General features: G+C 44.5%; 3 protein-coding genes across 4 annotated transcripts; 2 read left to right on the top strand and 1 right to left on the bottom strand.

The window, feature by feature from the left end:
- The first annotated feature begins 518 nt into the window (after window positions 1-518).
- upp1 (uridine phosphorylase 1) lies at window positions 519-4,346 on the top strand. Its single transcript, XM_053433245.1, has 8 exons — window positions 519-635; window positions 917-960; window positions 1,956-2,067; window positions 2,151-2,309; window positions 2,438-2,552; window positions 3,136-3,345; window positions 3,437-3,583; window positions 3,670-4,346. The coding sequence occupies exons 2-8, from the start codon at window positions 920-922 to the stop codon at window positions 3,819-3,821; spliced, it is 936 nt and encodes a 311-aa protein (XP_053289220.1). The 5' UTR covers window positions 519-635; window positions 917-919; the 3' UTR covers window positions 3,822-4,346.
- A 2,273-nt stretch (window positions 4,347-6,619) lies between these two features.
- On the top strand, window positions 6,620-9,365 carry stmn2a (stathmin 2a). Of its 2 annotated transcripts, none has more exons than XM_053433247.1 (5): window positions 6,620-6,757; window positions 8,507-8,602; window positions 8,761-8,933; window positions 9,026-9,217; window positions 9,306-9,365. In XM_053433247.1, exons 1-5 carry the CDS (start codon window positions 6,739-6,741, stop codon window positions 9,363-9,365), a joined length of 540 nt encoding a protein of 179 aa, XP_053289222.1. In that variant the 5' UTR covers window positions 6,620-6,738. The 2 variants fall into 2 exon arrangements, with proteins under 2 accessions (XP_053289222.1, XP_053289221.1); XM_053433246.1 differs by having other exon boundaries at window positions 8,507-8,618; window positions 8,759-8,933.
- A 2,470-nt stretch (window positions 9,366-11,835) lies between these two features.
- On the bottom strand, window positions 11,836-13,867 carry LOC128449703 (hairy/enhancer-of-split related with YRPW motif protein 1). Its single transcript, XM_053432995.1, has 5 exons — window positions 13,713-13,867; window positions 13,468-13,540; window positions 13,275-13,358; window positions 13,070-13,151; window positions 11,836-12,953 (listed from the first exon to the last, which is right to left on the bottom strand). The coding sequence occupies exons 1-5, from the start codon at window positions 13,796-13,798 to the stop codon at window positions 12,358-12,360; spliced, it is 921 nt and encodes a 306-aa protein (XP_053288970.1). The 5' UTR covers window positions 13,799-13,867; the 3' UTR covers window positions 11,836-12,357.
- Between the last annotated feature and the right edge of the window lie 1,106 nt (window positions 13,868-14,973).

The following is a 14,973-nucleotide window of genomic DNA, read 5'->3' as shown; positions in this document are numbered from 1 at the left end:
CAGATTATGAGATCACAGATAAGTAAAAGCCTCCTCGCCCCTCTTATGGGATCCGCAGACTAAGTAGTTTGTAGTCCATTTCAACCATGTCTGTGCTTGTTTTGTGTCCCTTTGTGGTCATTTGGACTCTTTTGTTGTCCCTTTCAGCCTCTTTCTGGTCATTTTGCAACTTTGTTTTTGTAACTCTAGATGATTGTTTTTTCAGCAGTTTTCATGTCCCTGGGCTCATTTGTGTCTCTTTAGGAAAGACCTGCCTGTCTGTGTTGTCTGTTTTAACTGAACTCAGCGACATTCAAACACTTTGCAATATTACATCAGCAAGAGTCAACATTAGGCATCAGCAAGGAATAATAAGTAATATACACTAGTTATGTGTAAGGCCGTCTAAAAAAATACAAGAATCCAGAGGGTGTGGGTAGTATTGTGTGATTTCCCCTGTGGACTCTCCAGAATGTGGACATGTTGGATTAGTCACATCAGTACGTGACAGAGGAAGAGTCCCACATCCTGTCAGTGAGGCTGTGACGTAAGCGACGTCAGATCCCCACGTTACGGCGGTGACGTCAGATGCGCAGAAAGCGAAATTAACTAGTGGGAAGCGGAGTCGACGACAGATCACCGGCATCGAACCAAAGGTAAGCACGGGTCTGTGGACTGGGTGGCAGCCTTTTAACTGTAACGGCTCGTGTTGGAAGATCCTGACCGGTGTGTCGACCCCCTGCTGCGGGAGCTTCATGACCTGTGTGCGGCGATGGGCTCGATCCATCCTGCGGTGGTGGGGGGGGGGGGAAAGTGTCTTTATTCATCGTGTTGAGTTTAGTTGTAAACTGACCATGTGTTCAGGTGTCCTCTGTGTGGTCCTCCTCTTCCTGGTCAGAGAGTTGAATGTGCCATTAACCAGCTGTGTCTGTTCCAGGAGATGGATTCAAAAGACGAGCAGGGACACGGGTTGGACTGCAGGTGAGTGTCTGTCCATATATTCAAATAAAGTTACGTCCTCTGGTTCATGAGGAAACTAGCGGGTGTGTCTGGATAAGAGGTCATCGACAAGAACGGGCTGGATGTGTGTGAGTGATTCACTTTAAAGCAAAGTCCATAATGATAATAAGTAATAAGTAGAAGATGAATACATGTTGGGCAAGTTACAGCACATTTCAACAGCAAGGCAATTCAAAGTGCTCTACTGTGTTTTAAGGCATCAGGACAAATTGTAAAAGCAATTTAAGACCAGACTAAAAAATAATTCAGGGGATAGTTCACCTAAAAATGAAAATTCCCTCGTTATCTACTCAGCACTTTGTATATGAAGGGGTGCAGGGACCTGCAAAGACATTTTGAGGGGCAGATTAATTATTTATATATAAAAAATGTTCTTAACCCAAAAGTTTAATATAGAATCACATCTCTGACTAGCTTAACAGTTTATTTCAATACGATCACACTCAATTGTTAAATACTCAACAGTAATAAAATGAAAAGATATTAAATGAGGAGCCTACGTGTACTGGTCAATTTTGAGAATACGGTCTATTTTGCCTCAATGATGTCTTCATTCAGTCTAATGGAAAGAAAACTTCCAAAACACACATTGAGATTGTGTTTGTTTTACCCTCGGAAGAACTCCCTTTTTACTTAGCGGCATCTGAAAGAAAGTAGCCAAGATAAAAACTTTTAAGCTTTATGGGATTTCAAATGTTTTCTGTTGTTACAAAATAGATTCCCATCTCCTCCACCTGTACTTTGGTGGCTACAGAACTCTTAATAGACAATTGGCTCAACAACTGAAAAGATAGTCCTGGAAGTAAATGTACAACTTGACACAGGAATATGAGAGTTTGGTTTTTTGATGTGGTTGAAGTGACCTTTTCAGACCCTTAACCCACTGCCCAGGGGAATGAAGTTTGGTTTTCAGGCTCAAAGTAATCCTGTGATATCTGTTTTTATTTCAACTGAAGTCCGGTTTATGTGCACAACCCCCACCTGGATGCACTGAAAGATGACGTCCTCTACCACTTCGGTCTGGGAACAGGAACTCACGACCTACCAGCTATGTTTGGTGACGTCAAAGTAAACTTATCATACTACGTTAATTTGTGTGGACAAAACGGTCTCATGCATGACAGTGTTCATTTGTAAATCCTTGTTTTTAGTTTGTGTGTGTTGGTGGCAGTCCCTGGAGGATGAAAGCCTTCACCAAGTACATCGCCACTGAGCTCGGTATGGAAGACCCCAAATCCGAGTACCCGAACATCTGTGCTGGGACCGACCGCTACGCCATGTACAAAGTGGGCCCTGTGCTCTCTGTCAGCGTATGTAAAAGCCTCAAGATATTTGTGTTCTTCTTTTGTAAACATACTACTCCACTGATTCTCAACAAATACAGGAAGTATTCTGCGTCCTTTTAACTCAACATCTGTGTGTGTGCTGTATTTTTCAGCATGGGATGGGCATTCCTTCTATAGCCATAATGCTGCATGAGCTAATAAAGCTCCTCCATCATGCACATTGCACAGATGTTACAATTATGCGCATTGGGACATCAGGTGGAATAGGTAAGCTAATTATTTTTGAAATATTTTGTGTTAACCAAGAACCTGATATTGTTACATTATTAAACCATAAATACTGTTGGTTCCCTGTGGCAAGAGGCCTTCGACTCCCCATGTGGTCACATGTTTACTTGCCAGGAGATGTGTTGGGTAGTGTGGGCATCGATCACGTTTTCCTACTTTTATCACAGGAGGGAGACCAAGTTCCCTTTTGACTTTTATGGCAGTGAAATCCAGTTTGACTTTTTGTTGCTTTTCACTGATTATTATTTCTCTGGTTTTCTGAATTTCCATTTCTTTGTTTTATTGAATCAAGTTAGTAATTTCTATTTTGTTATAGACCAAACATTACTTTTTTCAGATTATTCTATAAACCAGTATTTGGTGTCCTCTATTATAGGTTTGAATTGTTAGATCATATGTATTTTCCCAGCATGGCTAAACATTGTATGCTTTAAGTTATGAACATAGGTTATCTGCAAAATGAACGGGATGCTTAGTGAACGTAATATAGCCCTACACTATAGACCTTTCATTTTTTGCTTATTGTACCTGTAATTTCTCATTTACCACTTTTGATTTCCAGGAATTGAGCCTGGCACCGTCGTTGTCACCAACCAATCAGTGGACGGCACCTTCCTGCCCAGGTTTGAGCAGATGATCCTGGGGAAGATTGTTGTGCGTAATATCGATCTGGACCAAGGTCTGGCCGAGGAGCTGTTGCGGTGCAGCAAAGAGCTGAACCAGTTTGAGACTGTGATGGGCAACACCATGTGCACCATGGATTTCTATGAAGGTACGAGTTCTTCTGCACTGACATGTTTATCACATTGTTCACGGACGTGTACATGGTTCAGGTGTAACGTCCATCTTCACTATCTGTGCAGGCCAAGCTCGTTTGGACGGGGCCTTCTGCTCCTACACTGAGGAGGATAAACAGGACTACCTCATGAGAGCCAGCCAAGCAGGAGTCTGCAATATAGAAATGGAGTCGTCCGTTTTTGCTGCCATGTGCAAGCTGAGTGGTCTGCGTGGTAAGAAAAACCAGCACAACTGGCTACATGTTCAAAACACATCATTTCGTCAGGCTCAGTCTCTAACGTTTTGTTCCTGTGTGAAGCGGCCGTGGTGTGTGTGACGTTACTGGATCGTCTGAAGGGGGATCAGGTGAACTGCTCTCATGAAGTTCTCGACAGCTACCAGCAGCGTCCTCAGAAGCTGGTTGGTTACTACATTAAACAGCAGCTGATGGCCCAAGCAGGAAGTAGCTAAGGATAACCATCACTGGTTTGTCAGCATACATCCCACTCTGCGTATATCTTCTCTTGACACTGAAAACTTTGCAATGCAATAACTGAGCTTTAAAACACTTTCCTATATTTTTATCGATTTCACCTTCACGATAAACAGTCGCTGACTGACTTTTTTAACTTGTCTTTTCTTTTGAAACATTTAACTGAACTTTGAATGGAAAATGGAATCCTGTGCTCATCCATGCCTGTGTGTAGTAGAACACATGAAGTTCCTTATCTGTAACACTTGAACCAGAATCACTTAACTTATTGAAATCATCTTTGTTTCATGAACGATAATGACCTGACTATGACGTCGCTAAGTTTCTGTCCTTGGCTTGTTATTGGTTTTAAAACTCTAAAAATCGTTGTAGTGTTTCAGTTTCCTCTTCTGTAATGTTTGTCCAGGTATCAATCGGAACCTTTAAACAAATTGTCATTCATTGTGAGAGAGAGGAAATTCCATTGGATGTCTTATTTATAATAAAGCCTCATACCCTCTAAACTGTTTGTTGTGTTTTGGTTTTTAAAAGTAGCACAAATTCACATCATGCTGCTGTTATGTCTTGCAGCATAAAAAACACTGACACTCTATTCATTTTAATTCTTGGGTTGTCTACATTTCTTTACTTGGTTGGATTAGCCCCCCAAAGAAAGGGGGGGGGGGGTACTCAGGTAGAGGATCTATTGGCAGAAATTTAATATAAAATCAACCTAGTGATGTGTTCACTCGTGTTTCATCTAAATTGTATGAGTCATTGTCTCCCTGCTCTCTTCCTACCTCAATGAGCGCACTTATAGGGTAACTTGGCGAGGATCTGTGTCTGAACCTTGTCCTCTCACTACTGGGGTCCCTCAGGGTTCTGTCCTTGGTCCTCTCCTCTTCTCTTTGTACACCAACTCCCTCGGCTCTGTCATTCACTCACACGGCTTTTCCTACCATAGCTATGCCGATGACTACCAACTAATCCTGTCTTTTCCCCGATCAGAAACACAGGTAGCAGCACGAATCACTGCCTGTCTGACCGACATCTCTCAGTGGATGTCTCAACACCAAGATTAACCTTGACAAGACTGAACTACTTTTCCTTCCAGGGAAAGACTCTCCCATCCACGACCTGACTATTAACTTTGACAACTCTGTGTTAACTCCCACTCAGACGGCTAGGAACCTGGGCGTAACACTCGACAGCCAACTCTCCCTCTCTGCCAACATTACTGCAACAACACGGTCCTATAGATTCATGCTGTACAACATCAGGAGAATACGCCCCCTTCCCACTCAGAAGGCGGTGCAGGTTCTTGTCCAGGCTCTGGTCATCTCACGTCTAGATTACTGTAACTCCCTCCTGGCAGGTCTACCTGCTACTGCCATCCGACCTTTGCAGCTCATCCAGAATGCAGCAGCTCGACTGGTTTTTAACCAACCTAAATTCACTCACACTACTCCTCTCCTCCGCTCCCTTCACTGGTTACCAGTGGCTGCTCGCATCCGGTTCAAAACACTAGCACTTACGTACCATGCTGTGAACGGATCCGGTCCAGTCTACATCCAGGACCTGGTCAAACGTTACACCCCAGCTCGTTCACTCCGCTCTGCTTCGGCTAATCGGCTCGTTGCTCCCTCACTGCGAGCTAAACACTCATCAAAAACACGACTGTTTGCGGTCCTGGCTCCTAAATGCTGGAATGAGCTCCCCATTGACATCCGGACATCAGAAAGTTTACACATCTTCCGCCGAAAACTAAAAACACACCTCTTCCGACTTTACCTTGAATAAAAAAAAAAAAAGAAAAAAAAAACTAACAACTTTTGAAACGAACACTTTAGTAGCACTTAAATGGCACTTACTTATAGCACTTTGTAGTTTTGCTTTATTTTGAAGAAATTGTACTTTCTTGATTCTTGTCGTCCTTGGTATGTACCCTCGGGTTTGAATGCACTTATTGTAAGTCGCTTTGGATAAAAGCGTCAGCTAAATGTAATGTAATGTTATGTAATGTAATTGTTTTTCTGCACTAGAACACACTTTTATATTTAAATACTTTATAATTACATCAGGAGTGGGTCCTCTCTACGGAGGCCGCCATGTTTTTTTTTTTACAATAGCCCAGACCAGACAAACTGAACACCTTTTTAGATTTTATGACAACTGAAGGCTACAGCAGGTTATATTTCATGTTTGGAGGGTGAGGTGAGAGGTAGGCCTATTGTCTGATCACATGAGTTGTGGGGATCCTGCCACACCACAGCATCCTCCGTCTTTATGTTATTGAAATGCCTCCTTTATCTTCTTCATCATCTGTCTCATCATAATCCTCATCATCAGCAGCATCTTATCTCTGCGCTCATATTGTCAGGTTGGATTCAGCTGCAACATGACACTTCACCACTAGATGTCACTAAATTCTACACCCTGAACCTTTAAGTAAGCATTAGTAGTCACGGCTCACTGCAGATTAGCAACTTTGATTAGCTCGTTTGACCAGAAACTGCATGTGTCATTGATTCCTGACCCTGAAATTACCTATATGGATGATTTATTGACCAATATTGGCTGCATTGCTTTACTGGATTACTGTACATCAATTGTTTTTCCATTTCATTAAAGTGGATCCAGTCAAACGCATGCAGGTATAGATATCATCAGCTGTGTGTGTGTCTGTCTGTCCTATGATGCTCAGCTTTACAAGGTTACCGAGTGGACACTGAACACCGCTCCGCGCGCGTCACGGCACAGAGGAGGGTCTGCCTGCGCGCTCCCGTGCGTGCCCACCCCCTGTCTATCCGTCCGCTGCTGCTCTCGGTCTATTCGCTGACTCAGTGCCTTACAGCAGCTTCTCCGTCCACCTGAGCAGAGCCACAGCTTCCCCCTGCGGACATCACCACATCAGCCATGGCCAAGACAGCGACCGGTGAGTAGTCCCGTTCGAACCGGTGCATGGATGGATGAAAAATGCTGATGGATGCGCCCCCGGTGCTGCGGCACCTGCATGTGTCGGCCCCGGTGTGGTCTACCGGCGGGCTGGTGGTCGATCCATCTGTAACGGGTCCAATCTGAAATATTATCATTTGATGGATAATGATCATTGATATCGCTTCTCTGATGATCGTGCATCGATTGTAGGCCTATTGTCTGATCACATGAGTTGTGGGGATCCTGCCACACCACAGCATCCTCCGTCTTTATGTTATTGAAATGCCTCCTTTATCTTCTTCATCATCTGTCTCATCATCATCCTCATCATCAGCAGCATCTTATCTCTGCGCTCATATTGTGACAGGTTGGATAAAAGCACGTTTTTTTAGATTCAGCTTTATTTACAGCGCTGCACCTGCTTCGCAGGCGAGAGCGGCCCCGACATGCAGCATAATGCAGACGGACCCCACCCAAGATGCTGTGCTGCCGAGCGGCGAGGCACAGAGAGGCTTCACCTCCCTGGCTTTTATACAACCCTGACAAAGATGAAACCCAAACAAACCCCAACTGCTAGTTTATTTTATGTTAATGTGCTGATTTCGTTCATTTATTTTGGATAAATAGCTTTTGCTATAGAAGATGCCAGAAGAGGGTGGGGGGGGGGGGGGGCATCACCAGCTGTGACAGATCTGCTGAAATTTGATCTGCTAAAATACACTATCGTCATGAAGACAAATGTAAAATATCTTATTTGCTTTACTAATTAGCTCAAATAAGCAAATTTTAATAGGGTATAGCCACCCTGCATCCTGCATTAGTCATCCGCCCCCCTGATGGGCCGTTATTGTTGTAGGCCAAGCGTTTGCAATATTTGCTTCCGTGGGCCTGTTTCAAGCTTCTGCAGCATTTATGGTATCTTAACAGGAGCAGACGTGTTCTAACATACAGTGTGGGGTGCGGGCTGGTTTCATTACGGTGTGAGTGCTGGCAGAGATGCAGTGGAGTAGACAGGTGCATGGCAGGGTGGGAGGCAGGCCAGCCCTGCAGCAAGGAGGCCGTTCACTCACTGGCCTTTGCAGCAGAAGGCTTAGCATGCAGCCCTGACAATCTGTAGTCCTCCACATGGAGAGCCAGGTGGGCTATTTGTCAGCTTTAACACCAACAGCATTCAAAAAGGTCACAGATTTGAAGAGAGATTCAAGAAAACCACAGTGTAAGGAACTGGTGAAATCACATAGTGGACAAAAAAAATAAAGATCATCCATCAGCTGTCACTGACAGACGGCCACACTCAACAATGGGGAAGAGATAAGACGGATTTAAGTGCCTCTAATTTATGTGACCACAACACGCGTCACAAAACTGTGAATTCAACAGGAAATTGAATGACACAGGTCTGACTAAACCCATTTTATTGAGATTGCAAAGGGATATTGGAGAAAGCACAGCGTCCAATAAAGCAACAGTAATAATGCCTGTTTGATCTTAGTTTGATCGGCTTTTACACAACACATCCAATGAATTATTTAGCAGCACAGCACTTTTAGATGTGCATAAGACTCAGTGTCACGCTCCCTGCATCCTTCACCCAGTGGTCATCTGATGCTCATTGGTTTATTGAGCCACCTCCTTTCCCAATTTGTAACAAATTCATTTGGAAACACCTCATGCATATTCATGAATTATTTGTACATGTGATTATAGCTGTTTTTTAATGAACCTCTGTGTGTTTATGTCCCTCCAGCGTACAAAGAGAAGATGAAGGAGCTGTCCATGCTCTCCCTCATCTGCTCCTGCTTCTACCCAGAGTCACGCAACAAGCTCATGAGTGAGTTTGAAGGTACGGATCAGCTCAAATATGGATTTCTCTTTAGGGGGACTCAAAGTTTCCCCCATGGACACAGACAGAAGACATAACGACACGTTATTGGACTAATATACTTTTATAGTTGGATATTGACTTCTCTGGTGTTATCATCATAAATGTCTTATTTACAGATATGGAGGTGAAACCCATAAACAAGCGGGCATCGGGCCAGGCCTTTGAGGTGATTCTCAAGCCTCCCTCTCCGGTGTCAGAAGTGGCCCACAACCTCCCCTCACCCCCCAAGAGAGACATCTCTCTGGAGGACATTGAGAAGAAACTGGAGGCTGCTGAGGACCGGAGGAAGGTGAGTGTTGTTTGTTAACAATGAATAAATCAGAGGGACGTGGCATCGCTGAAAATGTATCAATCAATCTGTGTGTCGTTGTGCATTTTCAGTACCAGGAGGCCCAGTTGCTGAGGGCCTTGGCGGAGAAGCGCGAGCACGAGAGGGACGTGCTGCTAAAGGCCATGGAGGAGAACAGCAACTTCAGCAAGATGGCCGAGGAGAAGCTCCAGATGAAGATGGACCAGATCAAGGAGAACCGCGAAGCGCTTATGATGGCCATGATCGAGCGTCTACAGGAGAAGGTGAGAAACCCAGGATTGTTGTTGATTGTCCGCTGGCCGCGGTCCAGATGACTAAACCCCACTCATTCCATTGTCGTGGTGTTTGCAGGAGAGACACGCAGCCGTGGTGCGCAGGAACAAAGAGATGAGGGAGGAGCTGACGGCATAAGGCCCCCACACGAGTCCCCACGTCTGCGGTTCATCTATGTCTTCTCCATCCAGTCCTTGTCCCCTTCCTCGCCCCCTCCCTAACCCCCCCCCCCCCCCCCCCCCCCCGCCCCGCCCCGCCCTCACCCTCCACTGAACAGATACCCAACCAGGAGGCCGAGAGGTTCGAGGACCTCATCACTACATCACAACAAAACACAACACACCACCAGTACTCACTATTATCAGTATTATCTGTGGATACAAACATCTGTAACACCCACCTTGAGAATTGAATGGATTCGTTGAAAAATGCAAGAATAAGGCTTTTGATTTGTAAATATTTTTTTCCAGATCTATCTATCTATCTATCCATCCATCCATCCATCTATCTATCTATCTATCTATCTATCTATCTATCTATCTGATGGTAGGTGAAGTACGTACAAATAATGTACTGTACTGCACTGTACAATTTCAAACATTTAGTTTGTCATTGATTATTGTTTCAGTTCTTGAAATTTCAAAACTCTACAACCATTTTCTTGTGAAAGCCCTCGGTGTTGTGAGTTGACTGACAGTTGCAGTTCTTTTCCTGACGATGTCATGACAACGATGATGATGATGTTTCAGTGTTTAGTCTCTTTTTTCTTTGTGTGTGAAGAATGGCGGTCAGTGTTCGCAGGCTTACACAATCCTCAAGATAAGATTGACGCAATCCCACCTGTGTCTTCCTCACGCACACCCTCTCATTTACAACACGCACGCTTGGAACTTAATACGCCAAAACCCACAGATTGATAAAGTACCCACTTCCTCTGGAATGAGCTCGACGATGGACGTGAGAGGTGCTTTATTGTTATTGAGAATGTCGTTGCCCAATGGGAGCAGCCGTTTATACTCTTGCAGATTCCCACTCCATTCCTCGATCGCTCCATCTTTGGCTAAATCAAAAAAGCTCTGTGACGTACACATAGTACTTTTAGGATTAATCTCATGAATGTTACGACACCATACTGGTACCATGCATAGTGTCTTGGACAGTGGAATGTGCTCCCACCTTGATATTGATAGTGGGAACATAGCGTTTGTCTGTGTGGGTGTTTGAGAATGCGAATTTACCATGAGGCATCTTTAGCGCCTGCTCTCTTTAGGGGATTAGCTAGAGAATGGACGCGGGATGCTTTACACACAGCACACTGAACTAGTCTCTTTTTAATATACAGTACCACTGATATCTGCCTGCATCCTCTGCTGCTTGTGTTTCTCCTTCGTATATTTCTCTGTGAAAGCTTTGCTGAATAAAGGTTTGGGGTTCTGTGAACATAGCATGCACCATCGAATTAATTTCTGAGCTATTAGAGGAGGGGGAAATGTAAACTGCCAAATAAAAGAACCAGTTATCTACACATCCCGAGAATCCCAGTCTTCCACTATAGTTTATTTCTCATTTATTCCTCTCTTTCCTTCCAGTCGCTTGTTAATTTTTTTAGAATTTTTTTGTTTTTTTTGTTATTACAAACATGCAATTGAATCAACATAAGATGAATCCATGTTTCTCCAGCAGGTGGCAGTGTTGGATTGATTTTAGGCACAGAAACTGAACAGGAGCCTGAAGATATTGAAAAGTAGAGTAAAGTCAAGTTCACAATATTCCAAATGCAAAAGTGGAGAAACAGGGAATAACAAAACACTGAATTGAATGATAGTTTTGTTTATTCGGATTAATCATGAGGATTTAAAATGTAACAGCTCCATTGAGAGAGAAAAAAACATAGAATTCATATACTTTTGTTTCTTATCATTTCACCCGACTGTTGTTTTCATAGGGAAATATATACTCCGTTTATTATTAATAGATTGTGGCTTCACCAGAAATCACAGACAGCTATTGCCCCACCTGGAAGCCTGAGGTGCTGCATGTACAGATAAAATGGAGGCATTAAAAGAGTGAACCCCACTAAAAAAACTCAGTGACACCAACGTTATGACCTGAAACAACAACCAGAGCAGCTCTGAGTGATTTACTGCTCCAGCTGTCTGTGTTTGTTGCTGTTACGTTTTCACCGCTTTCCTCTAGTGTCCCCATCCTGTTCACACTATTGTCTCCGTTTCAGACCAACCCGAGCTGGTGAGGTCAGGGTAACATTGTAAAGGATTTCCTCTGGCTCTTAATGATTTCCTGGGTATTCATGGGGGCAACAATGCTCTCGGATTCGGTTACCTACCTGGCACACACTAAAGGAATTGCCTTTCAGTTAATAACCGAGACCTCATTAGCTTATGATTAACTTCGATGAGATGGCAAAAAATATACAATGCACCTGCAGATTATAGATATGATCTTAATTGCTTTTGGGGCAGACAGTCTGCTTGCATTTCCGAAAGGTAGCCTCCTATCACACATTATGAAAACACAAGATTGAAGAGTTATAATGAAAGAGATCAAACTTGATTTGTTTACTTCTTTTAAACTCAATTTATTGGTCCAAAAACATTACAAATAGATACAAGAATGTAACTTTCCAAGTCTCAAGTAGTTAGTTTACCAAGTAGACACATACAAATATGCATATTGACTTCCAGAAGTTCTCACCACGCTAAAGAGGCAGACCACACGTAAGTAACTCTACATGATGTTAAATCCAGACATCGACAAATGTAGAAGGATCTGGTCTACAACATATTTCCTATCAGTTTGTGCAGACAGTAAATCTATGCATGGCCCGAACATTACATCATCATATCAGTCTTCAACCCGGAGACAGTGCATGTCGACTAAATTAGTTATCAATATAAACTAATAACATAAAATCATTTAGAATTTCTTTCTTGATAAGAGTATTGAAATCACATCATGTGGCAACGTCTCCCACTTTATACTTAATAAAATAAAATCAGTTTTCTTTGTTCCCCTGTATTTCATTACTATAAAAACAGACGAGGCAGGTCGTCCTGCCCAGTCTGATGTGTTGGGAACAGCTCAGCTGTTGCCTTCAGTCCAGTTGTAAGCTTCAGAAGGCCCCAATCTCTGTGCCCCAAGGCCTGTAAGGCTTCGACAGGGTGGAGGAGGGGCTCACAGTGCTGAGGGCGGTCGGGGAGACGAGAGGGAAAGTACCGAAGGAGAGGGGGAAGACTGAGAGCGAGGAGAGGGATGACAGGAGCGGCGGCGAGAGCTTTGATGTTGGCACAGGCAAAGTGAGGGGCAGCGACACCCTGAGGGACTCTGTGGGGGGCATGACACTGAGTCTGGATGTCCCAGATGCCTCAGCGGAGGAAGAGGAGGATGTAGAGGAGGAAGGGGAGGAGGAGGGTGGGCTACTGTTGCTCCTGGATGCAGGTGTCCTGCCCTGGGGGTGCTGTAGGAGGAGAGGGTGGGGGAGGTGGGCCGGGGCAGGTCCATATGCAGAGCCCCAGGCCAGGTGTTCCAGTCCAGAGTGCACCTCCCTCTGAGAGGCACAGTTGCTGAGGTGGGACACCACGCGCACACGGAGGGGGTCGGTACTGTCCCGGCCCTCGATGATGCTCAGGTAGCGGGCTGTCTCTGCCAGGCACTCCCTGAAGCCCAGGCTGCGGTAATCCTTAGCAAGAGCATGAGCCTCAAAGTAACCTGTCAGGGCAGAGAGCAGAGGCAGAGGGTTAGAGAGGGGTGATGTGATTTAAAACTACATTTTGTTAGAAGGAATTACCTATGAATTAATGTAGTTATAACAAAAGGTCTTTTACCTTTGCCTCCAGATGCATGAAGCATTTTCAAATGGTCCACCGTCATTTGCAGTATTTCAGCTTTTTCCAGTTTAGCTGAACCCTGTCATTAAAGAGAAAAAACTGAATTTTTAATTAAATAAATTAAAGCTATTCTTATCGAATGAGCATCTAAGGAGGGTATGGATGACTCGTGTTACATGAATGTAAATAAAAAACAATCTACCTGTTTCTCAAAGGCACTTGGCACCAGTCTCCTCAGCTCTGAGAGACTGTTGTTGATACGGTCACGTCTCCTTTTCTCAATAATCTGTATAAAAAAAAGAAGAAATGAACTCTGTCATTAAGGTCACAGATAGAAGGAATCAATGGCATCTATCACAGCACAAGTTGAAAGCTGAGATAATGAGTTTACTTACCCCTCTGCGCCTTTTTCTGGCTTGAACTTGCGTGGTGGTGGAGGGCGACATGGAGCCGTGAGAATCAATTTGTCTGGATGATTAGAAAGTGATAAATTAATTTTGGGGGATAAGAAACACACACAGGTACATGAAACAGACCTAAAGCTCTTGCAGCAAGTTAATCAACCCAAAACAAACAATTCTATATGTGATTAAAGAATGATATGATAGCTTTTTAATTTTTTTAAGTTATGATAACCTACCCATTTTCATCTCCACTGTCCTTCTCCACATCGACACTGTCGTCCAGGTCGCTGTCCGATGAGCTGTAGTTGTGGCTTCTCTTCATGTTGATCAGAGGCTGCTTGCACACAAAGGTCCGGTGCTGCTCTGACAGCAGAGGCTCGGAGAGACTGAAGTCTAAACCTCAGATCTGCTTCTGCTGGGATCATTTTCACACCACACACACACACACACACACAGGGGGGGGTGGGCTCTCAGGAGGGGCGAAGGCGGTGCCTGAAACCACTGCAGCCAGTTAAAATGGAGCTGGGGCTTGAGTGACGTGTGCTTTGAAATGATAATAAATAATTAAAATCTATGACCAAGCGCAGCTCTCAAAGAGGGGGCCCCAATGAAGATGTTGACACTTAGGTTTGAAAATGATATAAGTTGTACTGAGAGCATAATTTTAATAGAATGTATTTGAATTTAGATTTGAATACATGTTGTACAAAAGCACCGATGCTGCTTCTTTCCCCCCGGTGACAGCTCAGGCTGCCCGGTGGACTCCTGGCCTCAACTCCCCAGTCCCCCCCTGCTGGGACCGTGGTCCGTGAGCAACGGGCCCCATTGTAGCAGGAGCCCTCTTCCTCCCTGGTGTTGTGGAGGACACACGGCCCATTAGCAGAGTGTGTTGTTCATTGTCTGCCGTCAGCTGTGTGGTTCCACAACAGCACTGATCAGCCCGGAGGCCCGACATTAGTCAGTCAGTGTTGCCAGGCTCTCCTAGGAAACCCCCCTGTCGGCCCCACCACCCCCTCTTCTCCCGCCAACTGACTGGCACAGCGAGACCTTCCCAGGGAATCATTCATCCACGGTGAAGCTCGCCGTGCTGTGCAGTGGGAACGGGAAGAAGAGGAAATGTTTTCAGAGGCTCGAGCTGCGTGCAACCGTACACAAGTGTTTGAGCCATGTGAGCCATGTTTGGAAAAAAAGCATATGCAGGTATATGAGAGTGAAGCAGCAGAACACGCACGTCTCATTCTGGATGGGGAGCAAGGGTGGTCTGCTAGAGGTGTGATAATTTTGACCCCGCTAATGCGTTTGGGTCAAAGGGCAAACTATATAAAACACGGGAGCTTGGATGTTTATGTTCCACTGCGTAACTGATCCCCTCTGCCTGTTTTTCTAGTTTGCATTAGAGAGAACGAGACATGACATACTTGTGCCTACAGTGTGTGTGCACATGTATTTGTATATATATATTTGTATATGCAATTCAAGGAAAATGTCGTCGTAAGT

Source organism: Pleuronectes platessa, chromosome 10 (genome assembly GCF_947347685.1).
Source record: "Pleuronectes platessa chromosome 10, fPlePla1.1, whole genome shotgun sequence".
Taxonomy (NCBI): domain Eukaryota; kingdom Metazoa; phylum Chordata; class Actinopteri; order Pleuronectiformes; family Pleuronectidae; genus Pleuronectes; species Pleuronectes platessa.
Note: the sequence above shows the minus strand (reverse complement) of the source record. Positions and strands in the feature narration are given on the sequence as shown.

Coding starts and splice junctions, on each gene's coding strand:
- upp1 (XM_053433245.1), top strand. CDS start 920: ATGGATTCAAAAGACGAGCAGGGACACGGGTTGGACTGCAG. Junction 961..1,955: donor GGACACGGGTTGGACTGCAG/GTGAGTGTCTGT, acceptor TTTCAACTGAAG/TCCGGTTTATGTGCACAACC. Junction 2,553..3,135: donor TGGGACATCAGGTGGAATAG/GTAAGCTAATTA, acceptor TTTGATTTCCAG/GAATTGAGCCTGGCACCGTC.
- stmn2a (XM_053433246.1), top strand. Junction 8,619..8,758: donor GAAGGTACGGATCAGCTCAA/ATATGGATTTCT, acceptor TGTCTTATTTAC/AGATATGGAGGTGAAACCCA. Junction 9,218..9,305: donor TCGAGCGTCTACAGGAGAAG/GTGAGAAACCCA, acceptor TGGTGTTTGCAG/GAGAGACACGCAGCCGTGGT.
- LOC128449703 (XM_053432995.1), bottom strand. CDS start 13,798: ATGAAGAGAAGCCACAACTACAGCTCATCGGACAGCGACCTGGACGAC. Junction 13,359..13,467: donor CCAGAAAAAGGCGCAGAGGG/GTAAGTAAACTC, acceptor TTTTTTATACAG/ATTATTGAGAAAAGGAGACG. Junction 13,152..13,274: donor CAAGTGCCTTTGAGAAACAG/GTAGATTGTTTT, acceptor CTTTAATGACAG/GGTTCAGCTAAACTGGAAAA.